This window comes from Sciurus carolinensis, chromosome 1, assembly GCF_902686445.1.
Source record: "Sciurus carolinensis chromosome 1, mSciCar1.2, whole genome shotgun sequence".
Classification (NCBI taxonomy): Eukaryota; Metazoa; Chordata; class Mammalia; order Rodentia; family Sciuridae; genus Sciurus; species Sciurus carolinensis.
The window spans coordinates 88,816,035-88,842,126 of NC_062213.1; the positions used below are offsets into that span (position 1 = coordinate 88,816,035).

The 26,092-nt window shown below is 41.1% G+C and overlaps 1 protein-coding gene across 1 annotated transcript; it reads right to left on the reverse strand.

Moving 5' to 3' along the window:
* Positions 1 to 2,462: 2,462 nt before the first annotated feature.
* Pcp4l1 (Purkinje cell protein 4 like 1) lies at positions 2,463 to 18,156 on the reverse strand. The gene is made up of 3 exons (XM_047560283.1): positions 17,929 to 18,156; positions 3,988 to 4,042; positions 2,463 to 3,587 (listed from the first exon to the last, which is right to left on the reverse strand). The coding sequence occupies exons 1-3, from the start codon at positions 17,935 to 17,937 to the stop codon at positions 3,445 to 3,447; spliced, it is 207 nt and encodes a 68-aa protein (XP_047416239.1). The 5' UTR covers positions 17,938 to 18,156; the 3' UTR covers positions 2,463 to 3,444.
* Between the last annotated feature and the right edge of the window lie 7,936 nt (positions 18,157 to 26,092).

Genomic DNA, 26,092 nt, shown 5'->3' on the forward strand with positions numbered 1-26,092 from the left:
TTAAGTTGCGCCCCATAACAATGGTAAGAACAAGCAGCCTGGCAGAGAGAAATCAACTTTTAGAACCTTTATTGAGAGCTATCATTAGTTCAGTAAAAGATACCGATGTAAGTTAGTTTTTCATCTCTTTGACCAAAATACCAAACAAGAACAACTTTGAGGAAGAAAAGTTTATTTTAGGTTCCCAGTTTTAAAAGTGTAGTCCATGGTAGGCCTACCCCCTTGCTCTGGGTCCAAAATGAGGCAGGATATCATGGCAAAAGGGTGCTACTCATATTATGGTGGCCAGGAAGCAGGGAGAGAGAGTGAGAGAAGAAGGGGAAGAGGCCAAAGGGAAAATACACCCTTCCAGGGCACATCCCCAGCGACCCACCTCCTCCAGTCATGCTCCTCATGCCTACAGTTAACACCTAGTTAGTTCATTCAAAACTAGAATGAACTGATTAGGTTACAGCTCTCATAACCCCATCATTTCACCTCTGAATATTCCTGCATTAACACAGGAGCTTTTGGAGGACACCTCATATCCAAACAATACCCAAGAATCTCTTTTTATCAAAACTATCTTTCCCAAAGTAATAACTGTGTTGATCACTATGAACTTTATTAAACATATGTATGACGACAAACAACATTTTTGGAGCAAGAGATGGTGAAGGGAAAAAATCATTTCAGCAATATACTGCAGATTAGTGTGGGAAGGAACAAATCAGTGGAGATCCTGCAAGCAGAAGAGACTATAGGAAAGGGGCTGGTGACAAAGAACTCCACCCTTGCCTTAGCACCAGCCAACTCTCAAGAGCCCATACATGTCTCTAAGAACAGGGAGCACTTTAGTCTGAACATAGGGAAAGACTAAGGTACAGCACCAGTCAATTCTCATCTCATTCATGGGATGAGGGAACAGGAAACACTCCTGTTTTACTAGGATATGCTGGACACACACCAGATGTAGCAATAAAGTTATTCTCATATTTGCTTATGAGGCTGGGACTAAAGGCTGCCATCATTACTATACGGTACTCAGAACATAGCACAAATATAACAGTAAAACTTCTTTTTTCTTAACATAGGGAGAAAGTACCTCCTTTTACATAAGGCATTCCCTTGAATCACTGTTCAATTCTTCTAATATGCCATAGGCTTGCTAGGCATGGATAAACTTTGGGATAAAGGTTGTCTTCCAGTGCCTTTGTTTTTTATTCATACCTGCTATATATTGTTGTTCTGCAGTTCTGGGGATTAAACCCAGGGTGCTCTACCACTGAGTTACATCCCCAGACCTTTTTATTTTTTGAGACAGGGTCTAAGTTGTCCAGGTTGACCTGAAACTTGCAATCTTCCTGCCTCAGTCTCCCAAGTCACTGGCATTTCAGGCATGTGCCACTATGCCTGGCTTAGTATATAGTTTTGGCTTCTATATTCATGAATCAAAAAGGGAAGTATAAATACTAAGAAGTAAGAGAAAACTTAAGGACAGAGAATGGAACAGTGTTTTCTAGAGGCTAGGAAAAGAAGAAATAGGAAGTTATTGTTGAAAGGTTATAACATTTCAGTATTACAAGATGAATTGTATTATGGAGATAGTAGTGAAGGCTGTACAACATTGTGAATGTATTTAATACCACTGAACTGGATAGCTAAAATAAGTTAAGATGAAATAAGCACAGTAATGCAAGCCTGTAAATGTCAGCCACTTAGAAGACTGAGGCAGGAAGATCACAAGTTCCAGGTCAGCCTGGGCAACTTAACAAAACCCTGTCTCAAAACAAGAAATATAAAGGGCTAAAGGGCTGGGGTTTAATTCCTAGTGTTGGGGGGGGGAGTAAATTTTATGTTATGAATATTTTACCACCATGAAATTTTTTTTAAAAAGTGAGAGAAAAGGCAAGGATAGATCTCTTATCTTTTTTTTTTTTTTTTTTTTGCTTAATCTCAAATCATTTGCTTTCTGGTTTCAATTTATAGAGTAATTTCTCAGTAGTGTAAGCTCCTTGAAGGCTGTCATTTGTGATTTAAACTTTTCGGTGTACCACTGGTGCTTCCTAGTGACCAGAGTCATTGCTACCTTCCCTTAAGTCTGATAAACACTGGTAAGGCAGGGGAACTGGTAAGGAGGAAGAACAAGCAGGATAGGTCATTTGGGGATAGGGAGCAAGGAAAACTAGTTTTGTTTTCAGAGGCATATGTACCAAGTGTGCTTTTAGCTGGCAGGAAAGATGAACTCCCTGCAGGTGCACACTGAGGGTGGTAAAAGCAGCAGACACAATGTGGGAGGCACATCAAGGTGAGGGCAAGGTCAAGAGAAGGTAGGACTGGCTTCAACTTGAAAACTGTTCAGGCAGTGTTTGTTTCTGTGCCACCATATATTCCCATATATTCCATAGAGTTGCTCTGCCATTCTCCCTGGGGTCAGCTCAGGCTTATATTCACATTCCTCCTAAGACAAAAACACTAGTAGAGTTAAATGGCCCCACTTGAGGCCTTTTTATTATTATTGTTGTTGTTACAATTATTAAACATGCTAAAATCACATGGAGTGGCTATTTCATTTCTGCCCTGACTCCACAGTGGGGCAGGTGGGAAGTATAGGGATCACATAGCTCTTGTGGCTTCTGAGAATGGCTAGAGTTGGGGGGTTAGAGGTAGGCAGGTTAGCAAAGCCCCAAGAATCCTTCATGTAGTACACTTTTACTGGCAATAACTTGTGTCTTCAGAGATTTCCCCTTCTTCACTTTTATTTTCTCCCTTGATCTACCCTACTCTTCATTCCTCTGCCCATGGCTCCTGGGACCTCTATTGTCTGTGCCTTTTGTGGTCTTAGACTGGAAGATGAAGGAAAGCTTTCCCTGTCTCTACCAGTCCCAGTCTCCCTTCCTTGGAACTAATCTACTCAGCATGCACTAATGGGGTAAGCTGTTTAATTTAGGCCCGCCTGGGGGAAAAGGGTGGCTCAGGTCACTGTTGTGGCTTTGATCATGGACGGGAGGGTGGAAGTGTTGGTGCAGAAGAATTTGAATGGGAAAGAAATGTTACCTTAAGTACGAGAATGTTACAACTGGCAGAACAGTGCCTATGCTCCACCCTTGGGCACCTTACTCTGAAGGCTTTCTCCTCCTTCCCACATTGTTGGGGGGTCCTCGCAACCTCAAAATCTCTTGTTCTCCAACCCCACAGGGCAAGAGTGTATACTAATGAGAGAGCCTGAGGCCAAGGAAAAACTGATCCACCCTCCAGCAAGAGGCTGCCAACTGAAATCTTCATCTTCTCTGTGTCCCTTGTACCTCTACTGCTGTGATGTCTTGAGAGGGTCAGAGAAAAGAATATTTAAAAGTTGAACTTGCCTCAATGAGAGGCCAGAGGTATAGAGAGACAAGATACATGGGAGTCAGGGCTACAGAGAAAGGGCAAGAAGGTAGCAGGGTGAAGGCCTAGGCTAGTCATTCAGGAGCTGGGATCCTTTTTCCTCTTCTGGAATCGTCGGAACTTGCCCTGAATGGCAAGGGCAGCCTTCTCTGTTTCTGGTGCCGTCAGATCAATGTCAATCTCCTCTTCCTCCTCAGACTTCTTGACACTTCCAGCTTTCCCTGTGGATAGTTGGGAGATACATTAACGAACTAACTTGCTTATTCTAGCCCTTTTTTCCAAGCTCCAAATACGGTGATTAAACTCCATTTTGTGCTACTCTCTTTGGGGTAGGCCCCAGTCTTTTCTAGGACTATGAATGCCTGATAATTCTCCTAGAAGTTTGAGTCAAGGTACCTAGTCTGGGAGTTAGTAATAGTAATTTTGGGAAGCTTTGCTGTTTTTGAATCAAATGACAAATGTCTTCTATCATCACTTATTCCTCAGTCCTACAGTTCAAGACCCAAAATGCACTCACTTTCCCCAACTTTTCCTCAATTTTCAGTGGAGACAGTGATAAGTATTTCTCCTGCCTCCCCAACAACTTCTGACCTACAAACTGCCTAGCCCAACCCCACTTACCTTTCTCTTCTGGGCCAGACACCTGATTGGTTGCTGGGGATGTTTTGGTGTTAAGCTGGAAAAAAATCAGGATATCAGATATTCATGGAAGTATTAAGGTACCATCCTCTTGGACCAATTAGGTATGTCCAAGCTCTGCTGCATTCTCTTACTCTGGAAAAAGTAGCTTGTAAGATCAAGAACAGAAGAAAAATCATCAAAATTTATTAAATGTCCACTTGTGTACAATGAGTTGAAATGCATTCTGCTGTCATTTACAACTAATTAGAACAAATACATTTTTAAAAAATTTATTAAATGAATATTTACTGGTGCTACAGAAATCATAGAGGACACAACAAAGACCCTGCCCTCATGGAGTTTGTTCTAGGATATACTCCAATGAATAAACAAATGATGATGATGTTAGCTTGTGGTAAGATTTATAGGGAAAAGGCAAGGAAGAGACGTAATGAGTGTTGTGGGAGAACAGAGAACAGTACCTAGAGTCATCAAGAAAGAAAAGTCTCTCTGATAGATGGCATTTGAGTAAAGGGCTGAAGGAAACAAGGGAATAAAGGTTGTATTTATCAGTGGCAGGAGTTTACAAGGGTGCTGAGGTGGAAGTGTGTTTAGCCTGTCTGAGAAATAGCAAGAGCCAGTGTAGCTGGAGAAGAGAGAAGGAGAGAAATAGATGAAGATAAAATCAGAGCTAACTGGAGCTGGGAGCAGATGATATAGGGCATCGGGAGTCTTTTTAGGGAGTTTGACTTTTACCACAGTGAGATGGGAAGCCATTGGAGACCTTCAATTGACATAAAATGGGCATGAGGGAGGAAGCAGACATGCCTATTTGGGGGTTATTGCAGAAAACCAAGCAAGAGATGATGGTAGCCTGAATCAGCATGGTGACTGTAGAGGTAGCAAGTGGTTGGGTCTTGAATGTATTTTCAACTTATAACCAATCTGAATTGTTGATTAAGTGGTATTGTAATCGAGAAGAGTTAGGGATAACTCCAAAGTATTGGCCTGAGGAACTGAAAAAAATGGAGTTGCCATTTCCTGAGATGGAGAAGACAGCAGAATGAACAGGTGAGAGGATCACCAGTTTGTTTTTGAACAAGTTTGAGATGTCTATTAATTACCCAGGAAATGTTTTTATAAGCAATTGTACGCTCAAGATGAGTTTAAGTGTAGGGTCTGGGCTGGAGATATCAGCTTGAGAGTGATCAACATGTGGACGGATTTAAAGTCACAAGACTGAATGAGACCACTAAGGGAGTGAGTTCAGTTAGAGAAGATAAAGGATCAAATCCTGGGGCATTCCAGTGATTAGAGTTGCAGAAATGAACAAAAATCAACAAAGAGAACTGAGAAGAAGTCAAGTAGGAAAGAAGCCAAGAGAGATTATAGTAATGTAGAAACCATGTGAAGAAAATATTTCAGGAAGAGAGTGCTTAACTATGCCAAATTCTCAGTAAACCAAATAAGATGAAGACTGAGATTGACCATTGAGTCTTTCTATGTGGAGATAACTGACATTGACAAGAGAAATTTCAGAGAGAAAAGGAAGCTAAGCACAGTGGCACACACCTGTAACCCCAGCTGCTCCAGAGGATGAGGCAGGAGGATCACAAGTTTAAGATCAACATGGGCAACTCAGTGTCTCAAATCAACATTTTAATAAAGGGATGTAGATATAGCTCAGTGTTAGAGCACTCCTTGCTTCATTCAATCCCCAGTACTGAAAGAGAGAGAGGTGGGGGCGGGGGGAATTAAAGCAACAGACGTTTCAAAGAAAAGTGATGAAGCTTTCAGAGGACATGGGGTCACAGATTTTACTTAAGATGACAGAAATTATAGAATGTTTGCATTTTTATGGAAAAGACCCTGTAGAGAAAGAAAAATTGTAGGAGAGAAAGTGGATATTTACTGGAGTAAGAGAGAGGTTGTAAGGTCTAGTGCATAAATATAGGTAGTTCTACAGGAACTAGAACAGATCATAAGCATAACTGTAGGGAAGGCAGAGAATACAATGGTTTCTCATCAAATGGAACAACTCAATTGAATATATAGTACTATCCTCTGCTTGACATATGCAAACCTTATTTGAATGACTGCTACATGTACAGGTTCTACTTTAAGAAGCTGATGGAATCCAGTTTATGTTCTATAGCTTAATGCTGTTTCTACTCCATTTTGATAACTGCTTATCAAGGACTTACTGTGTTCAACACACTTCTTTATATCAAATGGAAATAGAAGGAACAAAATATTCAAGCAACAAATATGTCAGGGCCTAATACATTATTCTAGGCATTGAGAGTATAGCAGTAAGGACAAGAGTAATCAAAAGGAACAATTAAGAGGGTCTTGCAGTGCTACAAAAAGTTGATGGGAGCATGATAGTGACAGAAGTGACAGAAGGTATTCAGACTTCAGAGAAATTTCATGGCAAAATGAGCTAGTTCTGTTGATGGGTTTCTTGAGCACAGAGAGCTGTATAAAAGAGCTTGTCTTAGGCTGAGGCAGGAGGACAAAGGTTGAGGCAGGAGGATTCCAAGTTTGAGGTCAGCCTCAGCAACTTGGCGTGGCCCTCAGCAACTCAGTGAGACCCAGTCTCAAGATAAAAAATAAAAAGGTCTGGGATACAGCTCAATGGTAAAGCACCTCTGAGTTCAATCTCTAGTAACAAAAAAAAATCTGGAAGAACATTAACAAAATGTATTCCTGAAACCCGATGAATTCCTGATAGTCTTCCTTAGACCAAAAGAAAACTTCTAGGACTGGAGACAGAATGTAGCTCAGTTGGTAGAATGTTCACTTTTCATGCTCAAGGTCCTGGGCTCAATCCTCAGCACTGCAAAACTAAAGAAACTTCCATGGGAGGAAAGGTTACTTCTGAGACTCTTGGAAGACTGGTCCAGTTTTTATTCTTTCTCTCCCTGTGATCTCCTGTGGCCAGTTGCTTTTTATTTTTTGCAAATGATCAATATAGTGGCTCAGTAGTTATTGAGGTAGCACCTTCCACTATGGTATAGTTGTCATCAAAAGAGGTTTGCCCAAAAAAAACTAAAGGCCAAATGTTCTCTCTGATATTTGAATGCTGACTCACAATAGGCATGGGGGTGGGGGAATGGAGGTTCACCAGATTGGGGATGGTGGAGAAGGGATGGAGGATGGGAATGAGAAAGACCGTAGAATGAATCGGACAAAACTTTCCTATGCTTACCAGTGTAACTCTACATCATGTACAACTACAAAAATGGGAATTTATACTCTACATACATACAATATGTCAAAATACATTCTACTGGCAGGGTGAGATGGTACACACCTGTAATCCCAGCAACTTGGTGGGCTAAGGCAGGAGGATCAGGAGTTCAAAGCCAGCCTCAGCAACTGGGAGGTACTAATCAACTGTTTCAAAATAAAACCTGTTTCAAAATAAAATAAATAAAACCTGTTTCCAAATAAAATACAAAATAAGACTGGGGATATGGCTCAGTGGTTGAGTGCCTCTGAGTTCAATCCCTGGTACCAAAAAAAAAAAAAAAAAAAAAAACACGTTCTACTGTCATGTATAACTACAAAGAATAAAAATTAAAAAAAAAAAAAAAAAAAGTTTGGTCCACACTGCAAAAGTATGACATAGATGGGGTGTGCAGTAATAGGATAACAGCCAATTGTCCAGACAAAAGGGTCCAGGGTCAAGAGGCAAAAGTCCTATAGTCTCATGATCTCCTACTTCAAATCCTCCTTTCTCTATTGTCAGAAAATCCCTCACTCTGATCATTGCTTTAACCATTATCCCTCTATCTGACTCTAAGCCTGGTCCCTTAATCCATCAACTCTTCTCCCTCTTACCAGCCCCTCCTCTTTAAAGGAAAAATCTGGATTCCCATTCTAAATCTCTCTCCTCAGGTGGCTGTTTCCTTAAATTTTCTTGTATTGATTGACCTTGAGAATCCTCTAAGCAAGAATATGTTTCAGAACTGAACCCTCCAGGTTGCCACTTTCCCTCTGCTCTGCCAGCTGCCCCCCTTCCTGAGCCTCTCCCGAGATTTCTGTCCCTGGAGTGGAGCAGTGGCTCAGTTGCCATCTGGCTTTCCAGGAGTCCCAGATCCATTTGGATTAAATGTATGAAAGAGCAAGGGTCATGACTGGGGAGGACAGAAAAGCGTGTTGTAAGAAGAAAACTCCTAATACTCAGGATGCCAATTCCACCTTCTGTTGAAAAGCAGTGTGCTAGAATTTCTACCTCCTGCCCCTCCTCCCTCCATTCTCTCTAGCCATTTCTCAAAATAGTCACTGTGGATACTAGATTTCTGGTTTCAGTTGTTTTCGACTTACTGAGGTTGGGGGTAGAGACACATAGGTTGCAAGTTGTCTCCCATCCTCTATATGGTACTCAGTCCTTCACTAGTTCCTGGACTCTGCCTCAACCTTCCTGTTCATTTTCCAGAAATTCTGCAATTTTTAGATAAATGGAGATCCTCTGATATGTCCAATCACATACCATCAGACTAACCATACTTCAGGTAAACCAAGGAGGCAAGGGAGTGCACTCTGGATGAAACAGAAACCACACTGTCTATAAGAGTACCTTTAAAAAACAAAACAAAACAAAACAAAAAAACAAACAAACAAAACAAAAACCCCTCACACCTCTGGAGGAGTGAAGCTAACTCATAAAAGCTGTAACAGATCAGTATTTCTCATCCTCTGAGCCCCTCATTCCAGGCAGATATAAATTATAAACTTCTCAGTGCTATTCCACTTCTTCCAATAATGGGCTTTTCTGATCAGAAATAACAACAGTGAAATAGTTTAGCAAATTCTTCCTTCTCTTTATAGAATCCAAGTAGAGAAACTGGAAGAAATCAAGGAGTTTAGAATATTAGCTCACCTTATTTTATTAATGATCACTTATATAATACTTGGTGCTCATCATTTTCTATGCGATTTTAAAACACATTGACTCATTTTAACAGTCTCATAAAATAGATATTGTTATTATTCTCATTTCACTGATTAGGAAACTGAGATCAAGAGATGTTAATTTTCTTGCCTAAGGTCATAGAGCTAAGAGGGTTACAAAAGCAAGATTTGAAGCCAGGCAGTTTGACTTCAGAATCCAGGCTCTTGACATTATGCTATGTTCTTTCTGTAGCTCTCCAACGAAAAGCATGGGTCAATGGGAGGATGTCCCATGTGAGATTGGTCTGACTACACAAATTCTCCCACTCAGCACAGCAATTCCCAGATAGAAAGGAGTCTTAAGAATCATGGTTTCATTCCATTCCCACAGTCAGGCAGCTGAACCCAAGGCCTGGCCTCTCAATCCCCAGTTCCCAACACTTTCTTCATATACATGACACAGAGAACATAAAGAACTGAGTCCTATTCTCCCATTAAGGAGCAATCTTACGTGTTATGTGAAAACTTGATCCCACACCATGCCTACTGACAGATTACTGCTCTGCTGGTTGATCTAACCCTGATGCTTGCTCTGTGGGCCTCCTGACACACACCAAGGCTTGACCCCAGGGGGACAGTCCTAGCCTTTCAGCATCTGAGAACTCAACATATAGGTTCATCCCATTGCTTTCCATTTCAAATGACTCCTTTGCTTACATTCAAAACCTATTATTACAAGCTTCTAGTGAGCTTGGAGCTTGGTTCAGTTCAGCCTCATTGCCCACATAGGACTAAATGTTTCTCACTTCTTAATACATACCAAACACTAATTAGCAACAGTGAGGCCCATCAACACTTGCCTTTCCCTAGAGGGCCTTAGTTTCTTTCCTTGCCTACCTTCCTGTATCCCTTTCCTCCTCACCTGGGGATCTGATGTATACCAATGTTCCATTCCATCATCTTGGCAGTAGTTGCTAATTCTCCATGAGTATGCTTTTGTATCTTCTGCAGTTCAAAGTTACAGACTCGCCTTTCTCATGAGAAAGGAGGAGGTGAAGTCTGATGGTTTAGGGGCCTTTTTTTTCCCCCCTGTTAGGTTTTAAGACTATAGAAAGGGACATGACACAGCAACATCCTTTTTTCCTCTAATATGTTAGAGATAATAAATAAAAAGGGCTGGAAGTGTAACTCAGTGGTAGAACACATCTGGGAACAATCCTGGGGAAAAACAACAACAGAAAAAAGGAGAGTGATCACAGAGTAGACTTTTTACTAAATGGCACCAAATAGCTGGGATTGTTCTAAGGGCCCTTGGGGTTTATTCCACAACCATAGAACCTTCCTAAATGATCTTTCACTCTAAACTAATCCTGGACAAACAATCTGCTATCTTCCCAGTGTTTTTTCGGTCCCCCAAATTGCTGAGAATGGCTCTAAACATTTGGGAGCTCATAAACACCTTATCTCCTCCTCTCTTTCTCCTCTTTTTTTTCCAGTTATAAAAGACAGAAAGAGATTAATGCGTAGGAGCAAATAAATCATATCTCCTTGATCAAGTACTTTTGTCCTCCTTAGTATCACAAAGATAATTATGTAAGTCTGTTCCTTGCCCTACAAGGTAGTATTGTCATGGCAAAGCTTCTAAAGATAGTCAAAGTAGCATCTCAGGTGCTATTTCCCTGCTGCCACTAATGGGAAACAGGCACCCTATAACTGTAGACCTGATGCACCCTGCTTCCTCCTGCTGTGTTTCTTTCTTCCTTTGTTGCCTTCCTCTTTAATGGTGTTACCACAGCAACCATTGTCACCAGAAGAGGGAAGATAATGTTACCCCCACCCCTGCTCCAAGCAATAGGTTAAAATTAATCTTGGAAAGGGTAAACTACCCAGCTTTCCCCATACACTTCAAGTCATTGGGCTCTTTAAAGAGGGATCACAGGTTGATAAGAGCAGCAATAAACAGGAACAAGGTTCACTTCATTGTACCTAGATCAAATATACCCTGTACTTGCATGACATAGTTTGGATGCTGTGCAAATTAAAACACATGATGAACACTACTAATACTGCCATGATCACTGGAAGTTTAGACAAATATTTTACTGGGTGGTACTGTTGCCACTCAGGGGAAGAGGTTAGGCTACACGCTCATTGTGCCAAAAATAACCTGAGTCAAACTGACAGGAAAATAAGTTTTTATTCTAAGTCAGTTTTGAAGCATTTCCCCAATTTGATCAAACTGCATAAAATGCATTTTTCCTTTTTCTACTTTTTGCCTATTTCTTATGCTGGTGGGTAGCCAAATCCAGTCAGCCAGTATCTAGGCAAGGTCCCTGGACCAGACTGGCAGTTACAATTAGGTACAGGTACTCAGAATCCTACTGTCCTACAGGCCAGGGCAGAGAACTTTAAAAGAGTTTGAATCCTAAAAATTCTAAATGTAAGCCTTAAAAAGGCCCTTTTCTTACCTTTTCTATTGATTTAAATCCTAAGCTTCATAAACTCCCTGCTTGCTCTAGAGATGCAAGAAGTGAAGCAGAACAAGATTTAGTGGATGGATATACTTCCAAGTGATTACAACGAGGTTTTCTACAACACTGCCTCCGAGGTACTCTTTTATCCCTGTTGACATATTATTCTACAATGTTAAATGAAAGTCACTGCTAAAGGAACTTATAGAGGCCTCTGGAATCCCCTGTGCCCCTGGATGACCCTAGACTGCTGTTTTTGGAGCACTGTTGGAACTGTTTCAATTCTTTCAGTGCAGCAACCAGCTGCAGTCCTCAAACAGCGTCAGAAAAATTTGCTCAAGGTCACCCTCAATATAATAACAGGAAAAGAACTAGGAATCCTTACTCCAGGTTCCACATATACACATTCCTCTCCTAATATATGGAATATAACCCAGATGCTCTACATCTCAGAGACTTCCTAAGAAAATAGAACTGAAGCAGTCCTAGCTCCCAAGCCCCCTGGTTTGTCTCTCTTCCTTTAACCTCCCCACCCCTGTTTCCTGGAATAGCAGTACCCCCACTGGAGTCAGAGGCAGAATTCCTTATCCATGCCAGCTAATGGTATGCAATGAGTCAACAACCCCAGCCCATTCCCCCCAGCATGGGCTGCCACAGTTTAATGAGTGGTTATTTGTGATACTCTGCACACAACTTGGAGCTGAGCCTTTACCCCATACTGGGGGACAAGAGGTGGGGGAGAGTGTAGTGCCAAAGCATCATTTATTACTATAATCTTCAATGTGCATTCCACCCCTGGTGTTAATGTCCTAAAATAAACATATTAATCCCCCCGCCCCAGCCTATGAAGCAAACATTCAGCTGGAGGGTTGTGTGGGAGGAAGGCAGCACCAAGGACAACAGTACAGTGAATGGCACCTCTTTTCCCCAAGGGGGGTTTGGGAAACCTAGGTGGGCATGCCTTCAGGAGTCAGCCTGAAGGAACATAGAAATCAGGATTCAATGAGCCTGATCAGTATGGAGAAAGTGGACAAGGTCTAGGTTTCTAAACACTTGTATATAAGCACCTTTAAGGGATGCAAATCTTTTGCAAAAAGTACTTTGAATCTGCTTATGACTGAGCTTACTCTTCCAGCTAAAATGTTTTGGGGGCAAGTCAAACCACTTTGAGCTACAGGTTTGGAGTATGAATTTAGAAAGTTATGCACTTAGGATTTTGGAATCCCAATAGGTTTTCATTATGTACATCACCTGCAATCTAATACAATCTTTCCTCCCCCTCTTCTTACATTCTCCCTCCAGAAGACTTTGTACCCCTTTCTTGGAAGTCAGTTGGCCAAATAAAGGAAAACAAAGTACACAGAGTATAGAGTCTTTTTGGTTGTCAGGTGCACCAATTTTACTTAGATACCTTCTTTTCTGTACTGGGTCCTCCAAGTCAAATTAAAGTAGGCTATAGCTCAGTGGTAAAATGTTTGCCTAGCACATATGAAGCCCTGGGTTTGATCCCCAGCACAACAAACAAACACATAATTAAGAGAACTGCTTTTAATGCTTTCATAATAATGTGCTAGATTTTAAAAAGAAAACCTCTCCTTCTGGGTCTTGATGCCCTAAAATTAAATGAATCAACAATGAACATCAAAAACTAAGAACATTTGGTTGGGCATGGTGGCGCACAACCATACTCCCAGCAGCTTCAAGTCTGAGGTAAGAGGATCACAAGTTCAAAGTCAGTTTCAGCAATTTAGTGAGGTTCTCAGTAACTTAGTGAGACTCTGTCTGAAAATAAAAAATAAAAAGGATAGGGGATGTAGCTCAGTGATAAGGGATCCCTATGTTCAATCCCCAAAATAGAGAAAGAAAGAAATTTAAAAGCTATGAAAAGATGGCTTCCAAGTTTTCTTTTTCATTCATCCCTACCAGTTTAGCTACTTCACTCCAGCATACTCAATACCTTTTATTTTTTCTTTCAGTTCTAGGAATTGAACCCAGGGCTAGACAAGCACTACCACTAAGCTACATCTCCAGCCCCTCAATGCATCCATTTTTAAAGTGACTAGGCATCCTAAGGATGAACAGTACTTTCCCTGTCTAGAACTCTATCAAAATGTGTCCAGCTGATAAATGTTATTTCTTATTGGTCTCTCATCTGTCTTCATCCTCTTTCTCAGTGTTTATTAAACCACATTGCTTGTATTTCTTATAGAAAGCATCTTTAACACATTCCTTAAAAGCTTCATGTAAATTAAATGATTCTATATTCACTGGGGTAACAAGTTAAAGGGGTCCAAAGGAAAGTTCTTTTGGGAGGAGAAATCAGTCATACTATACCCTAGTTTTGGTTCTAGTCCCATGTAAACTTAGATAAGTTTGGACATCAGTTTCTGTTAAATGAGAAGAATGGACCAAATGATCTCTCCTTAACAAATTTAAATTATATCACTAAATTTTTTTGATATTTTATTTGAGGTTATCTTGGTGGAAGATATATTTAATGTTTTATCTTTAAATTTTTTAAAAACTCAGTTTCTCTTTTTCCATAATAAAACAGATTTATAAAAGACCATTTAGAGAAAAGTTGAAAAAAAAAAAAAAAAGAGGGAAGCACTACCTTGAAGAGACAATTATTGATCTATCTTCTTCTGCACCAGTAACCTGATCTCCATCACTTTCATCAATTTAGACATGAAAGATATATCAGGTATGTGTTTTTGGACTCCAGTCATATTATTGAGGGTTGTCTGCCCTATAGAAACTTGACATTCTGCACCAGGCACAGTGGTACACTCCTATAATCCTAGTGACTTGGGAGATTGATAGAATTGCAAGTTCAAGACCGGACTGAGCAACTTAACAAGATCCTGTCTGAAAATAACAGGGCTGGAAACATCACTGGGCACAGTGGTACACACCTGTAATTCCAACAGCTCAGGAGGCTGAAACAGGAGGATGGCAAGTTAAGGCCAGCCTCAGCAATTTAGCAAGGCCCTCAGCAACTTAGTGAGACCCTGGCTCAAAATATAAATTAAAAAGACCTGGGGATATAGTTCAGTTAAATCCCCAGTACCAAGGAAAAAAAGGGTGGGGGCTATGTTTACATGCTAAAGAATAATTGATCACAGCTGACACTTGAGAGAAACTCTTCTATATTCCAGATCACAGGATGACAGCCATCCACTACTACCAAGTAGAAGCTCCTACTCAAGCAGCTAGATCAGCTAAAGCACAACCTAAATGGGTGGCCAAGAAAGATAAGCAAGCTTGAGAACAAAGTTCAGTTTCCTTACTTTGGAAGACAGATATTTCCAGAGATAAAAGTCATATCAATAACAAGTAGCTCTTCTGTTATATGTCAAATACCACTATAAATATAATAATAATAAAGTAAATGAGAGAGAGAAACCTGAATCTAGTCCAAATCTCCACAATCCCAGAGTGCTGAGGACTCGAACCCGGGCCTCCAGCATGAGAGGCAGGCACTCTATGAGATGGGCTATATGGCCTGCACAATAGTCCAAATCTCTACCAGGTTTCCTAACAACTGGCTCACAGAAGATATAACAGAATTGTCACTCTGACCTAACTTCCATTGTGGGAGAGGTTGTACATACAGACAGATGTGCAAAGGAAAAAGAATACGATCCCAAAGTGTAACATTACATTCCCATTAAGAAAACAGCAAGAAGAAAATAAATGAGGAAGTATAAGCCTTTTCCTAATGATATAGTTGATCTGACCCTTGTTCCAGCTCCTGCCAGCCAAAACATAGGACAGACACCCAGAGGATTGTCACCAGAAATCCATGAGTCCTTTTTCAGCAGAATGATTGCTGGACCAAGAAATTCTTTTCTCGAGGCTTCTCACAGATGAGAAATGCAACAGGATCACAGAGGGACCTGCAATTCTGCTTTTAAAGGGATTATAGAAAAGAGCCCTCTAGGACCAAAAGCATCTCCCATTCTTATCCTTCACTGAAACTAGGGTGAAGTTATTAAACTATGAAAGACAGACTGTGATTCACAGCAATCAAGTCCTGCGTGCAGCTGTGAATGCAGACAAGCTGGAGATGAGTCCCTGCAGCTCCTCTGCGCACGAGTGCACACACACTAACAGGGAAATGCTCTGCTGCAGTACTGAGTGACAGCAAAAAGCCACCAAGGCAAAGCAGAGCTAGAGATCCAGTAACCCCACCAGAACCCCTACACAGTTAGTTGCTCTAAGTCTGGCCTCCCCAGTTTTTGTTCTTTAGTTGGAAATCTCTTGAAGATATCCCAAATTCTCTCATATCATGCAGTTTCCCTGAAGCAAGAAAATAAGCAGATGGGGGAGGTGAACCTTACATAATACTCAGGATACATAGGACTTTCCTGGCCTGAGCACGTCAGCCTGAAAGAGGAGACTCATGGGACTGGGTTGATAGAAATGAAGCAGTTTGGAGTCTCCCTGGGGCTCCGAGCTCTGGGCAACACTTCCGCTTTTCATCACAGATTTTATAAAAGGAAGACGACAGGCTGGGTCTTGGCCTCTAGGGAAGCAGAAACTCCTAGGGGATCTGGTTCAGAGACAACTGGTCTCTGAGTACACCGAGGTGACTGCTTCAAGATATTATAAATACTCATCCCTATAGCCAGGCTTAGCTCTGTGTTAGGAGGCAAGCTTGTGTGGCTAACTTGCTAGTTAGAACCAGTTTACTCTGACAGTTTAGGAGGTTAGCCAGTCTTGCATACACTGAATTAGTTCCCATTCAAGGATCCTACTCTCATTACTTTGGGAGCCCCTCACTGAGGCTAGCCAAGGCCCCAAGACTTTCCCCTAGCAAGAGCCAAATTGTTTTCTTGCCACAAAACAGCTTTGTCACTTCACCAAATGCCACTCTAAATGCAGTATGTCCCTTACAGTATGTCCTACAGAAGGGCCATACACTTTTCCCCAAAGCACAAACAAATACAAGTCTTCAAGTTGGCATAGCCTTTGGATAAACTCCCAGGGGATGGCTTGGATTAAAACTCTCAGATTTAGAAACAGTGGGTGGGGAGAAGGGGTTGGAACCTTAGACCTCAGTGAAAATAGAGCAAAGAAAATCTCCTCATATTAAAGCTGAAAAAAATTAAGGGAAGAGGATGTTGATCCATTTTTTTTTTTTTTTTCTTTTCTTTCTGAAAGACTGTCATGGTCACAGTCACAACCAGCTAAGGGACTAGAAACCACTTTGTTTCTTCTGCAGCCCCCCGTGCAGATCAGCTGAATTTTCCAGGATAAACTTAGTGTACATGGCAACCAAGACAACATAGCTGTTGGCACTAATTGGCTCCCTAGGTGACAAATTTTAGTAGGAGCCAGCAAAGCTCCTACTGAAAATCTTCATCTTTGTATCTAAACTGGGACCTGGGTTCCAGAGTCCTTCACTAAGATGATGTCCTTGGGAATTCTTGTGCTAGTTTTCTATAATACTGTAACTGGAAACAGACAAATAAATAGTCACACACACACACACACACACACACACACACACAGATAATAGCTAACAGTTTGAGTGCCTACTCTGTGTCAAGTAATGTTCAAAATACTTTGGATATTTTGATCTCATTTAATCTCATTTGATCAGTAGAACAACCTGTATTATCCCCATTTTACAAACAAAAAGTCAAAGCTCAGAAAATTTTTGTAATTTGACTAAGGCCACATAGCTAAGTAGTAGAGCTAGGGTTGGTAGATAGTTGAGAAGCTGGATTGAACCCTAGGATCTGTGTACTAGGAAGAGGGCTTCAGAAAGCAAGCTTGTGATGTCACTATCCTGACCAACTTTGCTTGAAAAAGACAATCCTTTTTTCAGGATTTGATACTGCTTGGATAAGAGATTACAAATACAGTCAGACAATGGGAGAGGTCTTTCCAAAATCTCTGCTTTGACCGCCTTCATGGACAGTGTTATTTAAAAAGAGTACATCAGTTAAAGGACTGGGCCTGGCTCCAATGAACATCATGGAGCCCATCCGAAGACTTAGATGTAACAAACTCTGCAGAAGGAGGTCCACTCTTGAAGGGAACATCTCCCCTGGAGCTGGACAAGCCTCCACTACAAGGCTTGTGAATGTCAGAAATGGTCCCGCCAACATTTCTGACAATGAGTGAAAGGGGAAAGTGACCATCCCAGGGGGCCTGGAGTTGGTTGCTACTTAAGGAATATAGGAGTAATACAACCCGAGGGGGAAGGATATAGGTAAAGTAAAGGGCGCAGCAGGAGCCTGAATAACCTCAGAACAGTAACACAGATGTAGAGGGTAGCACCCGGAGGAGATGGATTATAACCTGAGAGCAGGGTCCCCCACCCTACAGTCAATTCCAGTCACCTCAAAAGCGGCATTCACAGTGGGCAGATTTAAAGTATCCGCTTATCCAATTACTTCACAGCGCCCAGAGGTGGGGGCTTTCCCAGAGGGGCAGTGGAAACCCCAAAGAATCTCCGAGGTGTCACACTCTCCCTTCACCTCCCTGGGACCCCAAGCCGCAGTCTCCTCCCCGCTGCAGCCCGCTCCCCGAGCGCTGTGGGCCTGGCCGCGCCGCTCACCTCGCTCATCGCGGCTGGGGGACAAGGAGCGCGGGGCGCTGCACGCACAGGTGAGGCGAAGGGCCCTCGGGGATGTGTGGACGGCGGCCGCGAATTGCCGGGCTCTACGGCAGAGGCTCCGGCTAAACAGGAGGAAAGAGTTAGTGCGAAGAGCCGTTGTTTCAGTGCCTGCACCCCTTGTTCTCGGCGTTCAGCTTCCCGCCAGGGATCCCCCTTCGACCCTGTCCTGTCAAAACCTCTCAGCGCGCCTCCACCGACTCCACTTTTTATAGTCAGCTTCGGTACCCGCCTCCAGCCCGACCAATAGGAGGTCCTCCTGAGGAAGAGTGACAGCCCCTTGCATCCAATGGTGGCAGAATCAGAGGTTTGCTGCATTTCCAAACTAGGGTAGGACAGACAGTGAGCGGGAAGGAGGGGGAGGCCGTCGGGGGATGAAAACACAGAAAATGAAGTACGGAGAGCAATAAAGGAGAGGTAGGATGAAAGGAAGGAGAGAGAAAGGAAGAAGGGAGAGGGAAGAAAAAGTGTGTGAGTTCAAGAAATGAAAGAAGAGCTGGGAGAAAATCAAGACAGCATGAGGGAAGCAGGAACCAGTGAATTAAAGAGGTAAAACCAAGATGTGGCAGGTTAAGATTGAGTAGTGAGGTGGCAATCTGAAGAGAGAGAAAGAAGAGAGCGCCAGAACCAGACTGGAGCAAATGAACAATGCTCAATGCTCTGAGGCTAAGAACAGGAAAATTGGAAAGTACCTATTTGATGTGCAAGATCATAGATCTCAAGAGTTGGAAGACATTTTAGATTCATCAAATCCTACCTCCCACATGAGGTCAAACAAAGCAAAATCTCTCCAACAGAATGTTGGTCTTCCAGGTTCACATGAATAGATAATGAGCTCTTCCTCAAAATTGATTTACAACTGCACTTTATTTATTTATTTGTTTGTTTGTTTGTTTATTTATTTATTTTCAGCTCAATCTAACATGGTGCCCTCTATTTGGCTATGAAGGCCTTTTTCGAGGCTGTTTAAAAAACAAACAAACAAAAGAAAAACACTGCCAGTGGTGATGGTGCACACCTGTAATCCCAGTGACTAAGACAGCTGAGGCAAGAGGATCTCAAATTCGAGGCCAGCTTCCAAAATTTAGTGAGACCCTGTGTCAAAATAAAGAATAAGCTCTCTTTGCTTCCTGGTGCCATGTTCCCAGTTGCTTTCCTCCACCACACTCTTCTGCCATGATGTTGTGCCTCATCTTGAGCCCTGAGGAATGGAGTTGGCCTTTCAATGGACTGAGACCTCTGAAACTGTGAGTCCCAATTAAACTTTTCCTCTTAAAAAGAAGAAGGAGGAGGAGCAGGAGGAGAAGGAGAAAATGAAGAAGGAGGAGGAGGAGGAGGAGGAAAAACAAAAAGTACAAAGGGCTGAGGATGTAGCTTAGTGGTAGAGCACCTCTGGGGTCAATACCCAGCACCAAAAACAAAATTTAAAAAAAAACAAACAAAAAACCCAAGACACACCTTGAACCTATTGTTGCCACTAAAACATTCAAGTCCTGTCTCCTACAGGCTAACTTGTTTCTCCTGCAATTCAGGTAGCAACCCACCATTTGATGGTAGATATTTGAGTACCAAATCTAACAGAGTAGACTCTGCCAGGGTATAAGGAACAGATATGAAAGATGAAGCCCACAATCCAATCTATATAGATTATTTCCCAATAATATGGAACTATACTAAATAATTACTATGCTGTATAATTTTTAAGAAAAAGATGATTAGGGAAAAAAAGAAATAGAATACCTAGGTAAAAGCCATGAACTTTCCAATAACTTCGGTTATTATTCCTGTTTATCTATGTAGCTTTCATTTCTCCTTTTTAAAAATCCTTTAAATTCTCATGCCTGTGATAATTCTGGACATCGTAAAACCTTTACTTACAGCTTTAGTCAGTCAAGATTGAATATTTTCATCTTTATCAGTTACACCCTTTTGGTGGGGGTTGGTTTGTTGCAGTTCTGGGAATGGAACCCAGGGGTGCTCTACCACTGAGCTACATCCCTAGCTCTTTTTATTTTTTTACTTTGAGACATAGTCTTGCTAAATGGCCCAGGCTGACCTGGGACATGCAACTGCCTCAGCCTCCCCAGTTGCTGCAATTGTAAGTGTGTGCCACTACAACCAACTGATGGTGTCTTTCATGGCCTATTTTAACAGTCATTATTAGCTGAATTTGTCTCAGTCAACAACCACTTTCAGACCAGATTCAGACCTCAAATAGCCCTTTCTCTAGTTAGACCCTCTGTGCTTTTACACTTCCTCTGCCAGGTTGGAAACAGAAGAGATTGAAAAAGATGACCTCTTTTTCCTCATCCACTTAGATCCTTTGACTCTCACCTTCCAATGGGAATCCCGTTGCCTGAGTTACTAAATTTCTAACCAACCTACTCCTCTGACTTCCCCCATCTTACTAATGAACAGCTAATTAGCATTGAAAAGATTGTCTTTAGTGAAACAGACCTCCCTGAAGTTCTTAAACAGTTATGAAAATATTATAAAGAGAATTCAAGATCTTAGATTAAGGATCAGCAAGTTTTCTCTGTAACAATCAGATAATTATTTTAGGTTTTCCAGGCAGTATATGTTCTGTGGAGCCTACTCAAGTCTCCTATTATAGCTTGAAAGCAGCCTGAACAACATATAAACAAATAGGTGTGGCTATGTTCTAATAAAACTTTTTTTGTGGACACTAAAGTTTGAATTTTATATAATTTGCATGTGCTACAAAATATTCTTCTTTTTAAATTTTAGTGTAAAGCCATTCTTAGTTTACATACAGCAAATCAGATTTGGCTCATAGACCACAAATTGCCAATCCCTGCTATACACGATTAAATGTTAAGTATGCTACAATACTAAATTGTATGATAGTAATAGTTCAAAGAAGAAAGACAACAGATAGATCAAAAGAGTCAAAAGTTTCCTGGGGAAAGTGATAGTTAGGTTAAACTTAAAGAAAGAGCAAAATATAGACAAATGGAGGAAAGAGGAAGGAAGAAAAGATGTGTCTTCCCGGCATCTGAGTAATAATAAGAAAAAGAATGAAAGAAGACAGGTTTATGATGAAGTTGATGCAGGAGATATGTAAGGGTCCTGGATATTAGAATAAGGAACTTAAATGTAACTTTCATACAAATAGCAATTCTATATTATTCTTGTAGGGAAAAGAGCATTGAGCCTACAATTATAAATCATCCATTGACTATTAAGCACATATTATGGCCAGGACCAATGTGGGTGTCAGAATGGAAAAATCTACATGCAACACAGACCTTACAATCTAGTAGGGGGAAGACAGTTATGTGAACATAAAAGTGTGGTATTGTTGCAGATGCTGTGATAGCAGCCTGAGAAAGTGTGGTAAGAGTTCAGGGAAAGCAATAGAATGACTCATAACTTGAGGAAGCATCAGAAGTGACTACTAAATTGCTGGGATTACAGGTGGCACAGGCCTGTAATCCCAGTTAATCAGAAGGTTGAGGCAGGAAGATCATAAGTTTGAGGTCAGCCTTAGCAACTAAGTGAGACCCTGACTCAAAACAAAAAGGTTGAGGTGTAACTCAATGGTAGAGTACACCCCTGGGTTCAATTCCTAGTCTCACACACACACACACATACAAACATAAGATGTTAGTTATTTTACTTTTTTTCCTTTTTCTTGGTACTAGGGATTGAACTCAGGGTTGCTTAACCACTGAGTCACATCCCTAGCCCTTTTTAATTTTTTTATTTTGAGACAGGGTCTTGCTAAGTTGCTTAGGCCCTTGCTAAATTGCTGATGTTGGCCTTGAATTTGCAATTCTCTTACCTCAGTTCCCCAAGCCATTGGGATTACAGGCATGCACCACTGCACCCAGAAGCTACTTTATTTTTTTACTGAAGTCTTTTATATAGAGGAATCATTAGGGAGAAACATAAAAGAAGGATAGCAAGGTTATGATGAGGACTTAGGAAAAAGAAGAATCCATTAGAGGAGAAAGAAAAAATAGCTATTAGTATATTGGTGCAAGAGTTGGGGATGGAGAGAGAGAGGATATAATTTTCAGGGGTTCAAAAGCAGTAGGGAGCGGCTGGGGATATAGCTCAGTTGGTAGAGTGCTTGCCTCGCAAGCACAAGGCCCTGAGTTCAATCCCCAGTACCACCAAAAAAAAAAAAAAAAAAAAAAAAGCAGTAGGGAGGTTGACTGTTATTTGGGAGAAATATGAGAGAAAGTCCAGTAAATTCAACAGACCATGGAAAATCATTGATGAATTTGACGAAACAAGATTAAAATTAGATTACAAGGCTCCACTCAAAGGAATCCTTCCTGTTCAAAGAAGTGTTTGTGCTAGCACCTGGAGTGCCAAACAGGATAGAGCAGGCCCAAATTCGAAATTTGGCTCAATGGACACCTGAGTGAGGTTGGCCCGATATCAACTACAAACATAGCAGGTAGGAATAGCATGTAGCAGTGGTTCAGAAGTCAGAAACAAAAAAAAGGAAAGAAAGAAATCACAAACCAGTTAAGAATCAGAACGGAAGACTAATGGAGAGCTGGGGATGTAGCTATCTGATAGAGTACTTGCCTAACTTATAGGAAGCCCTAGGTTCAATCCCCAGCTCCACGCACACTCTCTCTCACACACACACACACATACACATTAATGAAAATCCTGCCAGAGAATCAGAACAGCAAAGGATAACCAGCTATGAAAGAAAGTAACTAAAAGGAAAATAGGAATGTATTCAGATGACCCTTGGAAACTATAGTGCTAGCAAAATATCTGGCACAAAATAGGTGCCCCTTAAATATTTATTGAACAAATGAATGCCACAAAAACAAGCATAAAATGCCACATGGAAAGAGCATGAGTTTGGAATCAGACCTTAATTCATACTCTAGCCCATTTACTCATCCATAAACTTTCATTGTATGTACCTGGAGTAATAAAAAGATGTGATCCTTGGCTTCAGCAACTCAGGTGATTGACAGAGTCAGAAAGAAACAGACAATTGTCCAGCAATGTGATTAAGTGCTGTGACATATTTACGTGCAGAGGTACAGTTCTAACCTCTGTAACACACAGGTTCTCAGAAGTGATCTGCTACATTCAGGCCAGAAAGGTCAAGAGGATCCAGGAAAACCAGGAATGGAGGGTTAAAAGTGGGAGTGTTTGAGTTGATTCCAATCAGACAGAACAACAAGAAAAGATGCTCAGAGGTGAGCGAGCACAGCTTGTTCAGGGAATTCCAAATGTTTAAGAACATCTAGAGCCAAAGTGTTTTGTGCTAGGTCAAGGGAGGGCAGTGAGGTTAGAATAGATGAGGACAGAGTGATAAATAGGCACCAGATCACAAAGGACTTTGTGTGACATACTAAAGAGATTGGATTTTTTTTTTCCTGAAGGTGATGGAAAGCAAAAGAAGAATTTTAAGCAGGGAAGAGACATGATCAAATTTGCATTTTAGAAATAGCAATAGCATGGAGGATGGGTTGGAAGGAGATGAGGCTGGGAGTAGGGAGAATAATTTAATAGGCTACTGCAATGATAAGTGAAAAATGATGAGGGCCTGAACTCACCTAAGAGGTAGCAGGTGGTTAGAAGTCAAAAGATAGAAATGACAGGTCATGGCTTCTGATCATTTTTAGAGAGCAAGGAGGCTAGGTGACCCCCATCCCCACATCTTCTGGCTTGGCATCTGGGAGAGTGGCAGTACAGGAGAAGGAAAGGAATAGGGGAAGAGAATGAATATGTATCTATTTCATTCCATGTTCCAAGCACTATTTGAGGAATTTTACATGTATTGCTTTATTTAGCCTTCACAATGAACCCAGGTAATGGGTGTTATTAACCCTTTCTTCCAGATTAAAAAATAAAAACAAAAATCTAAAATTGAGAGAGTTCAATTCACCAGGTTATGGCCAACACAGGTATTTTTCAGACTCTGGCCTGGGAGAGATATGTTGGAAGAGGGTGGGGACATCAGTTAACCCTGAGAGTCTATTTGGATTCCAGGTGCCTCCTGCAGCAGATGTCAGTCTCAGTCTGATCCACAGAAGAGACCCTAAAGCTGAGAGACATTTCTAGATATAAAAGAGCAAGCTCAGGGAGGTCTGTCCCCAAGGCAATCTTATCTCAAAGAACTAACTGTAAGGTGAACTTCTCCACGAACAAAGCTTACCATAATTCCCAGACCCCCAGTAAAGGGACAACTGTGGGCCAGAAAATCTTTCTCTACCTAGCCTCTCCCTAAGCATTTAATATTGACCTAAGAAGAGGAAGTGTACCAGTTGACCCAGCATGATGATATCTGAATCCCAGGCCCCCTGGAGCTGGGTCAGTCATGACAAATGATTTAGGAAGGAACAAAAAAATGAATTCAGTTATCAAGGACCAGAGTCACAATTGAACCTAAGTCTGTATGACTGACTCCAAGGTCCATACTTTTTTTCATTTTCTCAAGTTGGAATAGTCACCGAGTAGTTAGAGTAGTTAGTCTGTGGGGAAATGCCTCTCTTACATTCAAGTGAAGTCATCTAGTAAATTGTTGGATATACTGTTCACTCGCATAAATTATTTAAAGTGTCTGAGTTGTTGAAAAAAATAATAAGTTCTCTGAGCCTCAGTTTTTTCATCTATAAAATGGTAATATTACCTACCTTAAAGGGTTAACATAGATGAGGTTCTTACATAGTACTCTGCTCGTATTAGGCAATCAATAAGAATAAATGTAGCTAGGTGTGGTAGGGCATGGCAACACATGCCTGTGATCCCAGCAACTCCAGAGACTGAGGCAAGAGGATTGTAAGCTCAAATCCAGCCTGGGCAACTTAGTGAGACACAGTCTCAAATTTTTTTTTTGTAAAAAGAAGGGGATCTGGGGATGTACTTCAGAGGTATAGTGTTTTTGGGTTCAATCCCCTAAACCAAACACACATGCGTGCACACACACACACACATGAACACACACAAGAATAAATGAATAAAGCACTAAGACTTTTAATATACATATTCATTACTGCACAATTTAGAATGGGATTATTTTCTTTTAAGATTTAGTAATTCAATTTGCTTATTTTGTCTCCATAGTTAGACTATAAATTTCTTTGTAATAGGGATGCCCTCTTTTGTTATTCCTTATGTTTTCTAACCACAGATGGGGACTTGACAACTTATTGCTAGAAACCTGGAGTCATATTTAACTCTCCCTCTCTCTCAACTCAGACATTAGTAGTCACTAAATTCCAGTGTTTTTACTTCCCCTGCATATCTCAAAACTTTGTTCTCTCCCTACCACTATCTTAAAGCACCTGGTCTCTCACCTCCATTATGGCAATAGTTTTTTAACTGGTCTCTTTGATTGCAGTTCTGCCTCCTCAAATCCATCTTCCAAAGAGTCAGCAAACTACATAGAATACAGATCTGGCCATGTCATTTCCCAGCTTACCCTTTCAAAGCTTCCTTACATACTCATACTGTCTAGTCTGATACTTATTGTCCCATAATGCTCTGCATATAGCACCACTGTTGGTCTGAATGTATTTCTTTATGCGTCTTTAAAGGTCTATCTCCCTACCAGTGTTTAAATGCCAGGAGGTCAAGAGAGCATCTTATTCATCTTTTTGTCCCAAGTATCTAACACATACTAGATTCTCAATTAATATTTGTTGAGTGAACAAATTAGTATGAAATCTCAGTTACACTTGAGCAAAGTCAACAATGAATATATATACACATAGATACACTCACCATTGCCCAAAGAACAGATCCAAACACTGTGCTCTCTGAACTCAGCTTATTTTATTTTATTTTTTAAAAAACATTTTTTAGTTGTTGATGAACCTTTATATTTTATTTATTTTTATTTATATGTGGTGCTGAGAATCGAACCCAGTGCTTCACACATGCTAGGCAAGCGCTCTACCACTGAGCCACAACTCCAGCCTTCAGCTTATTTTAAAATGCCAAGTTATGCATAGATGGATATTGTACCACTTAAGATTAAGGGTTCTACCAACTCATTCTGGGAACCTAAGCGAGGCTTTTTATTCAACTCAATTTTCACATGTGTGTGTGTATGTGTGTGTGTTTATGGTTTTTTAACCCATCTCTAAAGAAACATTTAATT

Excerpts from the sequence above, each read along its gene's own strand:
- Pcp4l1 (XM_047560283.1), bottom strand. Across the intron at positions 3,588-3,987 it reads GTCTGGCCCAGAAGAGAAAG|GGAAAGCTGGAAGTGTCAAG; the intron begins GTAAGTGGGGTT and ends AACTATCCACAG.